Genomic DNA, 16,542 nt, shown 5'->3' on the forward strand with positions numbered 1-16,542 from the left:
GAGTCAAAATTCTGGTTATTTCTTAATAGCTTCTTCCACGGTATGAAAGATGTTAACGCTAGGGGAAACCGAGTGAAGAATAACATGGGAACTCACAGAGTCTTTGCAACTCTTCTGTAAATCTAAATTTATATAATAAATTTATTTATTTATTTAATAAAAGGTAGGATCGAAAACACTACCTGTAATCCCAGGACTCAGGAGATTGAGGTAGGAGGATCACAAATTCCAGGCCAGCCTTAGCAACTTAGCAAGACCCTATCTCAAAATAAAAAGAACTGGGGATGGAGCTGAGTGGGAGAGCACCACCACTGAGTCCAGTTGGAGGGGTGGGGAGGGGTTCTGCCTTTCATTGTGGAATTCTGTCTCTTGAATCAATTTTCTACCTTCTTTTAAAGATTTTTCTGTTCTCCCTATTCTGCCTACTTCCTGACTACCAAATACAGCATACCTATCTTGGCCAATGTTGCTATTTTTATCAGGGTCAAACTTTTATTTCATAATGGTATTAGATACTAATAAAAGTGTACATCAAACCTGAAGAGAAACACTGTGAATGTATTGCTTTTAAGATTTTTTGTTGTTGTTCTTTTGTTTTTGGTACCAGGGATTGAACCCAGGGGTGCTTAATCACTAAGCCACGTCTCCAGCCCTTTTTTAAATTTTGAGACAGGGTCTCACTAAGTTGCTAAGAGCCTCACTAAGTTGCTGAGGCTGGTTTTGAACTTGTAATCCTCCTGCCTCAGCTTCCTGAGCCACTGGGATTACAGGCATATGCCACCATGCCTGGTACTTTTAAGACTTTGACCAAGCTGTGTATCTACAGAAAGTACACTGAACTCAGAACCTTAATTTTTTTTGTCTTTGAGATGGAATCTCTCTATGTTGCCTAAGCTGACCTCAAATTCCTGGGCTCAAGCAGTCCTCCTGACCCAGCCTCCCAAGTAGCTAGGACTTTAGGCATGTACCATTGCCCCCAGCTAGAACCTGAAACTTCTAAAGCCATCGTTTTTCCACTTATAGTCCAGGTAAAGACACAGATGAGTGTGTTCTTGGCAGTCAGTGACAGCCTGCAAAACTGGACTTCAGAAAGATTCATGAGTATGTCTTTAGGGGCTGGGAATAACTTGGTGGATGGAGGGGCTGCCACAGCAAAGTAATGAGTCAGCTGTAGCCAGTGTCTGAGTGGGAAGAAACTAGCATCTGAAATAGAGTAGCAGTGAAGGGGAAAAAGAAGGCAGATACTGAAACAATCAAGCTGGTGACTCAGATGTGTGGATGATGAAAGTTCCTTGTTCAGACCAGACAGAGGAGCAGAAGGAGGCAACTCTTCTAGTTCCTGGAACAGGTGAAGTGCTGATATTAATGGAGGGAAAGGGAAGCTTTGATGGGCAGACCTATTGAGGTCAGAAATTAGTCTTGCTTGCTTTGGATTCCCCCGTGCATGTCCTACATGCAGATATTTACTGAGTGCCTGCTCTGTGCCAGGCACTGTTCATGGTACTGGAGAGATTATGTCCAAGTGGAGGGGACATATGATATACAAATAAATCTGTATCATCCATGTCAAGTAGATAAATCCAGGAATAATAATAAAGTAGAGTAAGGGACTAGAGAAATGGGTCATGGGAACCCTAAGGAAACTATTTTAGATAGAATCTTGTCTGAGGAGGTGACATTTGAGATACCTGAGTGAAATAAGGAATGTGGGAGCCATGAAGATGTGGGAGAAGCCTTCTGGCAGAAGAAACAGTAAAGGTGAAGGCCCTGAGGCTTAGGGAAGGGCTTAGGGTCAAGGGAAAGCTAGAGGGTCCCTGTGGCTGGAGCTGAGGAGGGCAGGAGGTGATGAGGCCTGTTCCATTTTGGGAGAAGGCTCATAGAAAAATGGTAACATAGGAGCATCTTGACAAGGAGAGGCTGTTGATATAAAGAGAAATGGGAACATTATGGAGCTTTACTTCCTGTGAGCTGTAGTGGAAAGTGATATATATGAAGTGGTTAAAGGAACAGTGATCTAGGCCAGGCGCAGTGGCACATGCCTATAATTCCGGTGGCTTGGGAGGCTGAGGCAGGAGGATTGCAAATTCAAAGCCAATCTCAACAATTTAGCAAGGCCCTGTCTCAAAAAAGGGAGTCAAGGAGTGGGGATGTGGCTCAGTGGTTAAGTGCACCTGGTTCAATCCCTAGTGCTGACAAAAAACCCACTGATCCAGAAGCAGGGAGGTGTGGCTCCTGTGTGGCAGTGTTGCCCAGATGTTGATTACCTGATCCATTCTGTGGCATATTTCTGGAAGTACAGAATCATTTTGTAGCTTGTTTTTTTTCTTTTGTTTTAAGAGACAAAGTCTTACTATGTTGTCCAGGCTCTCCTCGAACTCCTGTGCTCGAGTGTTCCCTCAGCCTCCCAAGTAGCCGACATTACAGTTGTGTACTAACATGCCCATTATTGGGGATTTGGGAGACAACATTTACAAGGGCGCAGCCTTCCCAAAGGGGAAGGGACACCGGCTCATTGGAAGCAGGCATGAGGGTAGTCTGCTGTAGGAGAAAGTTCACTTCTTTCCCCCATTCCATCTGTGCCCTTTCTTCTGAACAGGTATGGTTGCCGTGGTCCCTGCTACTTCTCTCTCTCAAGTGTGAAACAAACGCCTTCTATGTCCCTGGGGTTGCACCAATCAACTTCCACCAGAACGACCCAGTAGAAATCAAGGTATGTTTCTGCACTATTGGAGCCTCACTAGGCGGTCAGGCTGGAGTGTGTGGTGAGCTGTTCGTGTCCATCCTGTGGTTACGGAGAACACAGATGACTGCCATTGACATTGAGAAAAAGAGAGCTCAGTGCATGCTTCCTGACCCAAAGTCGAGTGCCCCGGAGCGTGCGTTCCGGGAATTCTGCCCTGCCTCTTCATCTCTGTCTCCATGTCTCTGGCTCTCCTGTTGAGTGACCTCTTTGTGCTTCTGCTTTGCTCCGTTTCTCTCTGTTTGATTGAATTCATGCAGATCTCTTTTATCTCCTCCTCTCTCTGTCATGGTGTGTGTGTGTGTGTGTGTGTGTGTGTGTGTGTGTGTGTGTGTCCACGTCCATCTCTGTCTCTTGTCTCACTCCACTTGCCTCTTCTTATGTGGCATTTCTGACTCCCTCTTTAATCTGCTCCATCCTCCTCTCAGTTACCGGCTTTCTCTGTGGAACTCATAGCATCTGCTCATATTGTTTATATATTGTAAGTATCTTCCTTAGAGACAGACTCGTATCTTGAGAAAACAATAAAAATAAAATAACACTTACTGAGGGTTATTTACATGCCACATTTTGGGCCTGGCTTAGCTCAGGATGTCCCCTACCTAAGAATGCTCTGAGGCAAAGTATGTTTTACAGATTTTCTGTACATTTTATAGATACAGTTAAGGCCTGGGCAAATGAACCAGTTTCCCAAGTTCACATGGATAAAAAAGATACAGAATATATTTCAGGCCCCATCTCTTTACCATTGCAATACTTTCTCCCACTGACACCCAAGGTTTTTCTAAGCTACTGGAGGCAAGACCTGACCACAACTAACATGAAGCTACTTATTCACATCATTTATCCCACTTAGTATGAATGTTTTTACATTTCTCTTCACAAATAGTCATGGACCATGAGGTACTACTCTGGACCCATCTGGGGATGTTATGAAACCCACAATATGCATGCCACATTGCTTATCTGAAGTCCAAAAAAAATGCCTAATTCCAAAGCAAGAGTTTTAAATAAATAGACCTAGAATTCTAAAATTATTTATATTTTTTAATGATATGAAGAATGGTGGGTAGCTTCCAAATTATAAAGATAATTTTTGTTAAATAAATTAATTAATTAATTAATTAAAGCAAAACAATAGTAAAATTTTAATATCTATTTTTGGTGCTGGGGATTGAACCCAGGGCCTTATGTGCAAGTAAGTAGTCTACCAACTGAGATAATATCCCCAGCTCCACTATTTTTGATGATTCCCTTATTTCTGGTTTGGGTTTTCTGTGACTGGTGCACTTTCTGAAGCTGTATTCTGTGTGCTTGCATCATTTCCTGTACATGTTCCTGCATCTTATACCTCATTCTCAATGGCTATACAGTATTGAATTGAATGAAAATATTGTAGCCTATTGATGGGTTGGTTTTCTCATTCAACAGACATTTAGTAGCACCTACTCTGCCTTATTCTTAAGGCACAAGGATTAACAAGATGACCAAAACACCTGTGATTCTTGCCCTCCTGGAATTTAAATCTAGCTTCTGTTTCATAAAACAGAATCATTGCTTTTTTGGCAGATGGGGGTGAGACAACCAGGGATTGAACTCAGGGGCACTCAACCACTGAGTCACATCCCCAGCCCTATTTTGTATTCTATTTAGAGATAGGGTCTCACCTCGCTTTTGCTAAGGCTGGCTTTGAACCCATGATCCTCCTGCTTCAGCCCCACTCTGGCGTTACAGGTGTCCTGGGATTTTAGGCATGCACCACCACACCAAGCTGAATCATTGCATTTTTATTTGATATGTTGTAAAGGAAACTGAGAGGGTTGGAACGGGGAAAGATGGGGAGTTCCTATAGGTGGATTAGTTAGGGAAGGACTCACAGATGAGGGCATTCAAAATGCATGAAGTCATTAGAAAGGGTCAGAGAGGAGCAGCAGGATGAATTCTTGAGGCAGGAAAGTAAGAAGGCCATGTGGGTATGAATAAGGAGTGCCCTCTTTGTTCCTAGGGGCTTTTTTTCTCATCTGGAATATTTTCATAGGAAAGAGGCCCAGAATAAAATGATCTTTTCAAAGGATAGTAAAATGTTCAAGACTCGTAGTGTGTTAAATCAGTTGTGATTTTTAAACTAAATCTGTACTGCAATCTAAAATTACTGAAAAGTGAAATAATCCAGGGTTATGGACACTATAGTAGGCCATATTCATGTCTGCTACAGTTAGTTTGCTTGGTGGATGATACTACCAAGTATACTGAATATGTGTAGCTGTGGGGAGGATTCTTAGAGCAATTATCTTGGTTTCTGCTGGGTTGAGGAATAACAGCCTCTCTTCTCCTACCAGGCTGTGAAGCTTACCAGCTCTCGAACTCAGCTGCCTTATGAATACTACTCATTGCCCTTCTGCCAGCCCAGCAAAATAACCTACAAGGCAGAGAATCTGGGTAAGTTCTCTCACACTGCTGCAGCCTGCCCCAAAGGGGAACCCAGAACAATTTTTGCAATGATAATAGCAGTTGACCCTTATCTAGACACTGTTGCTCATAGTTTCTGTGCCTGTTAGCTTATCTAATCTTCATAGCAGCTCTTGGGGGAGGGTAGTTGCAGTTTTCATTCCCATTTTGCAGATTATGTGATTTGCCTTTGGTTGTACCATGAATGGCTAAGCTAAGCTTTGAACCCACCCAGCTGGTCTTTTTCAGAATTGGAGCACTTGGCTTCTGCTCAGACTGGCTTCCCTCTATTTCTAAATATCCCCTTCTCTCTGGTAGCTTCTGTCACCTGCTCTGCCTTTCATTGAAAGAGGGAGCGATTACCTTTGCTCTAAAGCAAGCAGAGATGTTGCCATATTAGCTAAGCTGTTGAAGAGGTGCCTCAAATAATGTGTTAAGTGACTAGCGCAGTGTTTGACACAGGTGTTCCATAAATGGTAGCCATTTCATTCTAAGTTAAGTAATTCTCCATTTGGCATCCACACTTGAAGGTGCCTGCTCAGGACAGTTTTTAGTGCTTCCTCTCTGCCTGGCTTGTGTGTTAAGTCCTGGAGCTAAGACTGGGGAAATGCTTTCCCTGACCTCTAGGACCTTAAGAGCCTTTCCTTTTCTCATACCTTAGGAAGGAGAAAGAGAGAACTGGTTCTTGATCAGGCCTCTGAAAGAGCTGTCTTCTCTATTAGGGCTCTCATGGCTCAGATACTTCCAAAACCCCCAGATGACAAGTTTGCCTACTGCCAGATCTTGAGGTTCCTGAACCAGCTGCAGGCAGGTCATGGAGCTAGTTTAACCAAAAGTGGGCTGCATCCCCTCCCCTAAATACCACCTGTGCATAGGCCAAGCACTGCGTTCTAAGCATCTGTGTGCTTCACCTTATTAATTCTCACAATACCTATGAGGTATAATCTCTTAAAGAAAGTGAAGCACAAAGTAGCTAAGTCTCTTGCCCAGTAGACCACCTAGTAATAGTGCCACTTACACAGAACCCTGGGAGCTGTGGCTCCAGTTCACCTTTGAGCACCATGTTCTGTTCATTGTCCTGCCTGATCCTTCCATTAACTCTGCTAGCTGAGTATAATTGTCCCCGCTCAGTATCATATGTCCAATAGGTGGAGAAATTGAGCTTTTAACTCATATTTTTTGTTTATTAAAGCCAGAGTTATTTCTGTTGTCCCAGCTGCCTTCTCCAGAAAGGTTCACCAGGGCTATCTGAAGGCTGTGCTTGTGACTGTCAATGTTGATGACAATTTATATTGTGGCATATGTGTTGGATCATCTGGGGCAGTGCTGGGATATGGTAGTAGGTGCTCTTAGCTTGTGGCTCATTGTGAACAAGGAATACTTATTGCCGGCATGGTAGTACATACCTGTAGTCGAAGCTACTTGAGAGGATTGCTTGAGTCCATGAGTTCAAGATCAGCCTGGGCAACATAGGAAGACCCCCATTTAAAAAAAAAAAAATGCTTCCGTATTAGAAATGAGTCATTTCAGACTAGTATGTCCTCTTTCTCGGTTTAAGTTTAATTTCTAAATATCAAGAAGTGTACCAGCTTACATGGTCTGTTCCTCTCTCTGCAGATTCTCCTCTCCTCAGGCTAACTCCCTACTAGACCTTCAAGAAAGTGAGCAGTAGCATTGGGTGTGGGGAGAGAATGCAGGAGATTGGCACCATCACAACTCCATGATGATCATGGGCAAGCCACTGTCCCTCTTTGGTCCTCAGTCTTTAAAATGACCTTTTAGCTGTGGCCGTGCAGATGTCCTATTGATGGCCTTGCTGTCTACTGGGTCACTCCATCCCTGAGCTTTGTAGGCTCACCTGTACTGCCAGTCTTCTAAAATAGGACACAAAGGGGAGAGTCCTTCATCCAGGCTCAGCTTCCCCTTTTCACTTCCCCTCAGGGGTGACCCATCCACACTTGAGGTGTCATTTGCCAGGGTGCTGCCTTGCTCGTTGAGAATTGCCATTGTACTTACCACTTTTGTACCAGCCACTCACAGCCTCCATCTCTGTCCTAATCTCTCCTCTAGGCCTTAAGTCTTGATATCTCTTTGGTGTGTCCAAACTGAAAATACCTTCCATCTGAGTTTGCTGTTTTTCCTGTCCTGCTTTCAGGTTCTGCCTGGTCTTAGAAACCTGCGAGTCTTCTGTGACCAGAGTCGGATAAACATTTCCCCCATCATTTCAGGAATCCCTCACTGACTTTCATTGCTTTCTAGATAAAGGGCCTGTGGGCCACCCACAGTTCGATTTTTAGGTCCAGCTCCATTCCATCTCTCACCCATCTCTCCAGCTCACTCTAGTCCTTCCCCAGCTCTCTTGATTTGCAGCCACACAGGCCTCTTTGCCTAGTTAACTCCTCCCTTCCATTAAAGTCACTTCAGGCACCACTTCCTCGTGGAGCCTTTCCTAGACCCACTCCACTCTCTACAGCAGTTGTATAGTATATTCTCATTTTGCTGATTATTGATCGTGTTCCAACTTCCCGCATACCGTAACATTGTCTAACATTATAGCTTCAAAGCCTTGGCAAGTAAGTGAGTGTTTATGATGGAGAAACAAATGACTAGGTGACAAGGCAGACAGCTGTATCAAGCAAATCCACACTGGTACGCAAGGGTTAGAACAAGTGCACGTGGGGGCATTCGTCCTGCCTATTGGTACTGGGCGCTCTCCTTCAGTTTGCTCCAGTTTCACATCATCACAGTAGAATTGTTGAGCAGCTCAGGATGAAAGCTCAGTAGAGTTTAGGTGACCTCCCTAATTGCTCAGTGCCTGTCCGTATGACATCTGGCAGCAGGTTACTGAAGACAAGACAGTCTTGCAAGGGGTGTGCTGGTTCATTAAGCAAAAAGATGTTTTGGCTAAAAATGTCAAGTGCTCGATTTCACCCTGCTTTCTTCTCTGCCTAACCAGGATCTAAAGACACAGAGATAAACAGGAAATAGTGTCTCCCCTCAAAGAGCTCATGATCAGATAGAAGAGGCAGAATCACAAATATATTAACACAGTGTACAAAATAACATTCCTGGGGCTGGGGCTGGGGCTGTAGCTCAGTGGTAGAGCACTTGCCTTGCATGTGTGAGGTACTGGGTTCGATCCTCAGCCTCATAAAAATAAATAAATAAATAAAGATATTGAACCAACTACCACTTAAAAAAAATTTTTTTTAAAAATAACATTGCTGACATATGAAAAGGTGCAGGGGTATTGCTGATGATAAAAATGGTATCCTCCCCAAAGGCATTCCTCACAGATATAGAAAAAGCAATTATGAAATTCATCTAACCCAGAATAGCTAAAGCAATTCTAAGCAGGAAGAGTGAAGCAGGTGGTATCGCTATACCAGATCTTAAATTATACTACAGAGCAATAGTAACAAAAACAGCATGGTACTGGCACTAAAACAGGCTGGTAGACCAATGGTACAGAATAGAGGACACAGAGACCAACCCACAAAATTACAACTACCTTATATTAGACAAAGGTGCTAAAAGCATGCAATGGAGAAAGGATAGGGTCTTCAACAAATGGTGCTGGGAGAACTGGAAATCCATATGCAACAAAATGAAATTGAATCCCTATTTCTCACCATGCACAAAAGTTAACTCAAAATGGATCAAGGATCTAGGAATCAAACTAGAGACTCTGCATCTAATAGAAGAAAAAGTAAGCCCTAATCTCCATCACGTGGGGTTAGGCCCCAAGTTCCTTAATAAGACACATATAGCTCAAGAATTAAAACCAAGAATCAACAAATGGGATGAATTCAAACTAAAAAATTTTTTCTCAGCAAGAGAAATAATATGTGAAGTGAATAGGGAGCCTACATCCTGGGAACAAATTTTTACCCCTCACACATCAGATAGAGCTCTAATCTCTAGGGTATACAAAGAACTCAAAAAGTTAAACAACAAAAAAACAAATAACCCAATCAACAAATAGGTCAAGGACCTGAACAGACACTTCTCAGAAGAAGATATACAGTCAATCAACAAATACACAAAAAAATGCTCACCATCGCTAGCAATCAGAGAAATGCAAATTAAAACTACTCTAAGATACCATCTCACTCCAATAAGAATGGCAGCCATTATGAAGTCAAACAACAAGTGCTAGCAAGGATGCAGGGAAAAAGGTATAGTCACACATTGCTGGTGGGACTGCAAATTGGTGCAGCCAGTTTGGAAAGCAGTGGGGAGATTCCATGGAAAACTGGGAATGGAACCACCATTTGATCCAGCTATTCCTGTTCTCGGACTATACTCAAAAGACCTAAAAACGGCATACTGTAGGACACAGCCACATCAATGTTTATAGCAGCACAATTCACAATAGCTAGACTGTGGAGCCAACCTAGATGCCCTTCAATGGATGAATGGATTTTAAAAATGTGGCATTGATACACAATGGAATATTACTCAGCACTAAAAAAATAACAAGATCATGGCATTTGCAGGGAAATGGATGGCATTAGACCAGATAATGCTAAGTGAAGTTAGCCAATCCCAAAAAAATGAATGCTGAATGTCTTCTCTGATATAAGGGGGTGACTCAAAATGGGATAGGGAGGAAGAGCATGAGAAGAAAATTACCTCTAGATAGGGAAGAGAGGTGGGAGGGTAAGAGAGGGAGAAGGGGAATTGCATGGAAGAGGGAAGGAGATCCCCTTCGTTATACAGAATACAGGTATGAAGATGTGAGGGGAAAAAAAAAAAAAAGAAGTGTGTCACAATAGATTGGGTAGAGAGAAGTGATGGGAGGGGAGGGGAGGGGAAGGGGGGAATGGAAGGACAGCAGAATAAAATAGACATTATGATTACTGTGGGTATATACATGACTGCATGACCAATGTGATTCTGCAACCTGTACACTCAGAAAAATGAGAAATTATACCCCATCTGATTCACATGTATGATATGTCAAGATCATTTTACTGTCATGTGTAACTAATTAAAACAAATTTTAAAAAATGGTATCCTTGGCCTGCCTGCTCTGTGTCTGGACTTTACTTGTCTTGCTGTAACTCCATTTCTCACTATAACTCTGTGAGATGGGTACTGTTATTATCCCATTTTATGGATAAGGAAATTGAGGCTCAGCAAAGTTAAGCGAATTACCAAGACTATTAACCTAGTAAGTGGCAGAGGCAGGGCACAACAGCAGATAGCCTGAAGTCAGCTATCTCTTCAGTACACGATGCTGCCTCTGCTCTGCACAGGAGACTGGGGGAGAACACTGTGCTGATGAGGTCAGGAAGGGCATCTCAGAGAGGGTGTAAGGGAAGCTAAGTGTGTAGCCAGGCATATGGGACAGGGCATGGCACCCCAGGTCCAGGTGTGTGGTCATGTGATGAGCTCTGAAAGGCTGGTGCTAGAACTCAAAGGAGGAAGGAAGATGGGCAGGCTGGGCACAAACAGATGAGACAGAGCATTGACCAGGTCAAGGCACTGCTGAAGTCCTGGGAAGTCCATTTTGCCCTGCCGTCCCACAACTTGTGACTCTGCTGACCTCAGCAAACTCAGGGCTGAGACTCTGAGCTCGATCTGTCTCTCTTATGGCAGGAGAGGTGCTGAGAGGGGACCGGATTGTCAACACCCCTTTCCAGGTTCTCATGAACAGTGAGAAGAAGTGTGAAGTTCTGTGCAGCCAGGCCAACAAGCCAGTGACCCTGACAGTGGAGCAGAGCCGGCTGGTGGCTGAGCGCATCACGGAAGACTACTATGTCCACCTGTAAGTTGTCCTCTGCCTCCTGTTGGTCTCGCAGTCACTTAGGGGAGGGAGCTGATGGGAGAGGCGGTCCAGAGGGACTGAGTGGGGCCTTGGGTTTCCAGCATTGCCGATAACCTGCCTGTGGCCACCCGGCTGGAGCTCTACTCCAACCGCGACAGTGATGACAAGAAGAAAGAAAAAGATGTGCAGTTTGAACATGGCTACCGGCTCGGCTTCACAGATGTCAACAAGGTAGAGTGTCTTTGGTGTGTTCAAAGAGCTGGGGAGCCACAAGCATTGGGGGCCACAGAGAAGAGGGATACATTCCTCTCTAGGCTTGTGACAGAAAGATGGGGTCAGTCCAAGGCATATTTCTCCCATCGCCTCTAGAGGAGATGGTCTGTCGGAAGTCTGCAGCCTTGGATAAGGCTCTGGTAATTCTGTAAAGTGCAGAAGGCCAGTTGCTAAAATTTTAGAATCTGTTTTTATAGAATTCAACCAGACAAATCTGGAAGTTCTTCAGTGTACAGAAGAAGGCCATGTAGCAAGCATGAGCAGGTGGGCAGCCTGGGTTTCTGGATCTGTAAATGTGTATAATAATGATATTCACCCCCTGGGGTTGTTCTCCAGGGTAAATCTGTGAGCGCTTTGTGATGTAGACCCCAGGAATAAGCTATTTGTGGCGACAGTGACTAACTGTTCTCTTTACATGGTATCCCATTTTCTAAACCGAACACATATTACTTAAGGAGTAAAGGACAAAAAGATTTCATTTGAGGTGCAGCCCCTGTCCTCAAAGTATTTCTTTCCTATTTGGGAGCAAATTCACAGTGTGAGGCCTTGAGTCCTCTCGGCTGATTAGCAGGGAAGCTCATGCAGCCAGGTGCCACAGGGGAGGTAGGCCTTGGCAAATAGGCAGGCTTGAGCCAAGAAGAAGTGGTGCTGGCTTGCGAGCTGCAGTGAATATGCGAATGGAGGACTGTGAGGCAGGCAGGGGCTGGGGAAGCCAGGTGGACTAGTGTGTCTTAGAAGATGCTGATGGCCAGCTCTGTTATGGTCAGAGGGTAGAAGGCCTTGAGTGCCAGGCTGAGGAAATAGGACTTTTATCTGATAAGCCCCAGGGAGCCCTGGAGAGCTTCAGAGTTGGAGGGTGATAGGAAGAAAGCAGTGTTTTTGGAAGGTTGGTACAACCAGGCATGTTGGGCGAGGGGAGGGACCTAGTGCCTGGGCTGGTCTCTCTGAGTGGCTTCTGATTGTTTCTTGGCTGCCAGCTGTATTGTTCTCTCTTTTGCTCTCTTTTAGATCTACCTTCACAATCACCTCTCGTTCATCCTTTACTACCACCGGGAGGACATGGAGGAAGACCAAGAGCATACATACCGCGTCGTCCGCTTCGAGGTGATTCCCCAGAGCATCAGGCTGGAGGGTGAGTGGGGAGGTCTGACCATTGGGGCAGGGCTGGATGGGCCTGGGCTTCCCACTCAGTTTTCTCATTTCTCACCCCTGAACTGGCCAGTAGGCCCAGGTGTAAAGTATGGGTCTAGCCACAGAAGGGTCACTGTATTCCCAGAAGAGAATGTGGGGATCAAGGGAAAGTTGACATCTGCTATGTCATAGGCTGGGCACCCACCAGCTTACCACCATCTAGCAACCCCAGGAGGGTGTTGATTACCTATGAGGAGTCAGAGGCTCAGAGAGGTTGGTAACTTGGCTGAGACCAAACAGCAAGTGAGGCTTTGTTGAGCCTCTTCACAAGAACCAGGCAGCTCACCCTGGGTTGCAGTACAAGGAGTAAGGATACAGGCAAAGCTGCTGGGCAGCAGCCGTCTTGTTCCTCTCTGTGTGAGTGATTGGTACAGACTAAAATTGCCCAGGCTCAGCAGTTATGTGGGTTTGAGAGCCCAGCCCTGTCCTGACAGGCTTTATAGGATCTGATCCAGCTCCCCCTCCCCTGTAGGTCCTCACTCCACAGGGAGGTCTTCAATTAAGCAGCAGGCCAGAGTCATACACAGAAGCCTTATAAAGCAGATTTCATACTTTAAGGGCACCATGCTGCCTCTCCTATGAGCATGATGGACACGCTCAAAGATTATTTTGATTATTTTGAGGTTTCTGCTCCATCAGTGACTCATTGAGATTGGAGTCTCTGTCTCCTTTTCTCACCATTTTATCTCTAGCACCCAGCACAGTTCCTGGCACATACTTGGTGCCTATCATGTTTGTTGGCTGAATGAATGGGGCGATGGCAGAATGAAAAAATTATTAAATGAATGGAGATAGCACCTAAGTGATTAAAGTCATGGAGGCAGACTGAGTGAATGAGCAAACATGATAGAATGAGCCACTATCGTGTGCTGAATGAGCCTGACTGAATAAGTAAGTGGATGTTTGAATCAAGTGCAAGAGATTGATTGCCTAAAGGAGGGACTTAGACTTGGACCCCTCTCTTCCCCCCTTCCTCTCCCCTCCCCCCATGCACATACACCTCTCGCAGCCCCAAAGGCCCTTTGGAAGGTCAGGGCCCTAGGGGATATAATTTTAAAAGTCACTGTTGCCTGCTGAGCTCTCAGACCCTTGAGGCCAGAGTCCCAGCAGTAAGTATCCTTGAGGGGAGCCCCAGAACAGCCCTTGGATAGTGGTACTGGCCACCATGGGAACAGACTGAGTCTCTTGTTTCTCACAGACCTCAAAGCAGATGAGAAGAGCTCATGTACCCTGCCTGAGGGTACCAACTCCTCACCCCAAGAAATTGACCCCACCAAGGAGAATCAGCTGTACTTCACCTACTCTGTGCACTGGGAGGTGAGAAGGAACCAGAGCTCACTGGCAGGGGAAAAGGTCTAGTCTGGGCCTGGATTTAAGAGCAGGAGGCCTGACTCTCTTCCTCTTGCCTATCAGGAAAGTGACATCAAATGGGCCTCTCGCTGGGATACCTACCTGACCATGAGTGATGTGCAGATCCACTGGTTTTCCATCATCAACTCTGTTGTGGTGGTCTTCTTCCTGTCAGGTGAGAACTCTGTGGGTCAACAGGTGGAGAGGACCCAGTGGGGGGATTTCTGATTAGTCCTCAGGTCCCAGTGTGGGTCAGGATCTATGCTAGACACCAAATGTACTGAAGTGAACAAGATTCAGTCTCTGCTGAGAGCTCACTACAGGAAATTGGATCTGTCTGTTTGCACACACATTCATTGATTCAGTAACACTTTGTTGTTGCCTAGTCTGTACCAAGTGCAGTGCCAAATGCTGGTGATAAGATATTGAGCAAGCCAATCAGGCAGTCCTCTCTGTCCAGAATCTACAAACTAGTGATGGGAGGAAACAAAACATCAAATAAGTAGTGGTATTCCAGATAGTAACAAATGCTTCATGGAGCAGATAAAGAGAGGGATCAAGTATTCAAAAGTGGAAGAAAAGGTGAAGGCTACTATAGGGAAGTCTTCTCTGAATGAAGGGGAAGAGCCACCATTCAGAGACCCAGGGAAGAACTATTCCAACCAGGGTTGCAGCCCTGCAGTGAGACATGCTTGGCAGAAAGCCCGATAGTGAGAGGGCAGTGGACAGAGGTAAAGAGACACTGATCATTTCAATGTCATGAGAAGCAAGCTACTATTTATTTAACATTTGCCAAGGAGCCAGCTGCTATCCTAGTTTTTTACAAACATCTCAGTCCTTCATCCCCATGAGCTAAGCCTAAAAGCGTTAAGTGAATCAGAATCATAGAGCTTGCTCTCCTAACAGCTATACTGCTGCCTTGGGAGGTAGAAAGGCCAAATCAGGACAGGGGCAGCAGGTGTCTATGACCTAGTTGGGGGCACTAATAGGCGATGGTGCCTGGGATGAGTCTTGAAAAGTGCGTAGGAGGCTGTCAGGGCAGCATGGGTATTCCCAGTTGGAGTATAACATGGAGGTGTGGACTCAGTGTTGAGTGAGAGCGAGCCTGGGAGAGATGAAGCCAGAGAAGCCAGGAGGACTAAGCCATGGAGAGGCTGGGATATTCTCTTTCCTGACATAAAAAAACAGTGTCCTGTGGCTCTCCCACCCATCGTAGCAGCCCTTCGTTTCTACACACCTCTCTCTAGTCAGCTGGAGTGGAGTTCTGCCTAGTCCTGCTGGAGGGCTCAGAATACAGACAGCAGTTAACCGCACTCAAAACTCCCCCTCCCTCCTCTGTTTCAGGCATCCTGAGCATGATTATTATTCGGACCCTCAGGAAGGACATCGCCAACTATAACAAGGAGGATGACATTGTATGAGGTCTTGGGATGGATGGGCTAGGAAAGGGAATGCAGTCTGGGTGTGCGTGTGCGTGTGTGTGTGCATGCGCCCACAATTTCTGACTACAGTCATTAAGGCAGTAAATTTCAAAAGTGTTAAACGACCTCATCACATGCAGTGGCACATACCTATAATGGAGATTAAGGCAGAAGGATTGCAAGTTCAAGGCCAGCTTGGCAACTTAGGGAGACCCTGTCTCAAAATTTTAAAAAAGAGCCTAAGAGGCTGGGCTTGTGGCTTAGCGGTAGAGTGCTCACCTAGCACATGTCGGGTGCTGGGTTCAATCCTCAGTACCACATAAAAATAAAATAAAGGTATTATGTCAAACTACAACTAAAAACCAAGTTATTAAAATAAGAAAAAAAGAGCTGAGGAATGTAGCTAACTGGTAGAGTGCCCTTGGGTTTAATCCCCAGTGCCTATCCCCCCCCCCACCCAAAAATTTTAACTACCCAAAACGATGGGCTTGATATTTCTGATATCATAGTATAATAGCAATGGAAGAAGTCACAGGAATAAAACTTGATTAATATGACATTAAAAAATTTAAAACTGCATGTCAGATATACAAGAAAGCAAACAAATGAAATGGCAAAACAATATTTCTCACAAACTTCAATAAATAAGTACAGGACTGGGGCTCAGTGGTAGAACACTTGCCTAGCATGCATGAGGCACTGGCTTCAATTCTCAGCACCACATGCAAATAAATGGAATAAACGACCATCAACAACTAAAAAATATTTTTTAAAAATAAATAAATAAAATAAAATAAAAGTATCATTTCCAGCTACAACTAAAAAAAAAAAAAAAAAAAGAGCTCAGCTTAGTGCCAAAACTTTTAGAGATTTATTTAAAAAATAAAAAAAGTACAGAGGGGCTGAGGATACAGCTCAGTGGTACAGCACTTGCCTAGCATGTTCAAGGGCCTGGGTTCAATCCCCAGACTGCTACAACGACAACAACAGATTGTACAGAATTCTTTTAAAGAACCCAAAAACCTAACATCATTAATATAATGCTAAACATCAAATTTATAGATGAGGAATACATGGCCAGTAAGCTTATGAAAAATTGTTTTTGCTTTAGGAATAACCCCCCAGCTGGCAGATTCAATCATGAGAAAATGGTTTTGGACCATCAAATTGGCACAGTTTTTTTTGTGACATTGAGAACCAAACCCAAGACCTTATACATGCTAGACAAGGGCTCTCCATTAAGCTACATCCCCAGCTCTCAAAATTTTTTAGTAGTACTAATTGTTTGCCAGATTAATATAAAAGCACCTTCCCATTCCTCCCATGGAAGGGAAATTTGGTAGTTT

General features: G+C 44.6%; 1 protein-coding gene across 3 annotated transcripts in view; it reads left to right on the forward strand.

Annotated features, from left to right (window-relative positions):
* Positions 1–16,542, forward strand: part of Tm9sf4 (transmembrane 9 superfamily member 4) — a 49,814-nt gene that overhangs the window by 19,453 nt on the left and 13,819 nt on the right. For 2 of the 3 annotated variants that reach the window (XM_005320590.5, XM_078051589.1), the window contains exons 2-9: positions 2,597–2,710; positions 5,080–5,179; positions 10,793–10,961; positions 11,063–11,192; positions 12,243–12,366; positions 13,624–13,742; positions 13,839–13,950; positions 15,120–15,190. In XM_005320590.5, coding sequence (XP_005320647.1) covers positions 2,597–2,710; positions 5,080–5,179; positions 10,793–10,961; positions 11,063–11,192; positions 12,243–12,366; positions 13,624–13,742; positions 13,839–13,950; positions 15,120–15,190 — 939 coding nt within the window. Of the gene's footprint in view, positions 1–2,596; positions 2,711–5,079; positions 5,180–10,792; positions 10,962–11,062; positions 11,193–12,242; positions 12,367–13,623; positions 13,743–13,838; positions 13,951–15,119; positions 15,191–16,542 lie in introns of those variants that run through there. The other variant, XM_021723248.3, reaches the window with a different exon arrangement.

This window comes from Ictidomys tridecemlineatus, chromosome 5 (assembly GCF_052094955.1).
Source record: "Ictidomys tridecemlineatus isolate mIctTri1 chromosome 5, mIctTri1.hap1, whole genome shotgun sequence".
NCBI classification, from domain to species: Eukaryota; Metazoa; Chordata; class Mammalia; order Rodentia; family Sciuridae; genus Ictidomys; species Ictidomys tridecemlineatus.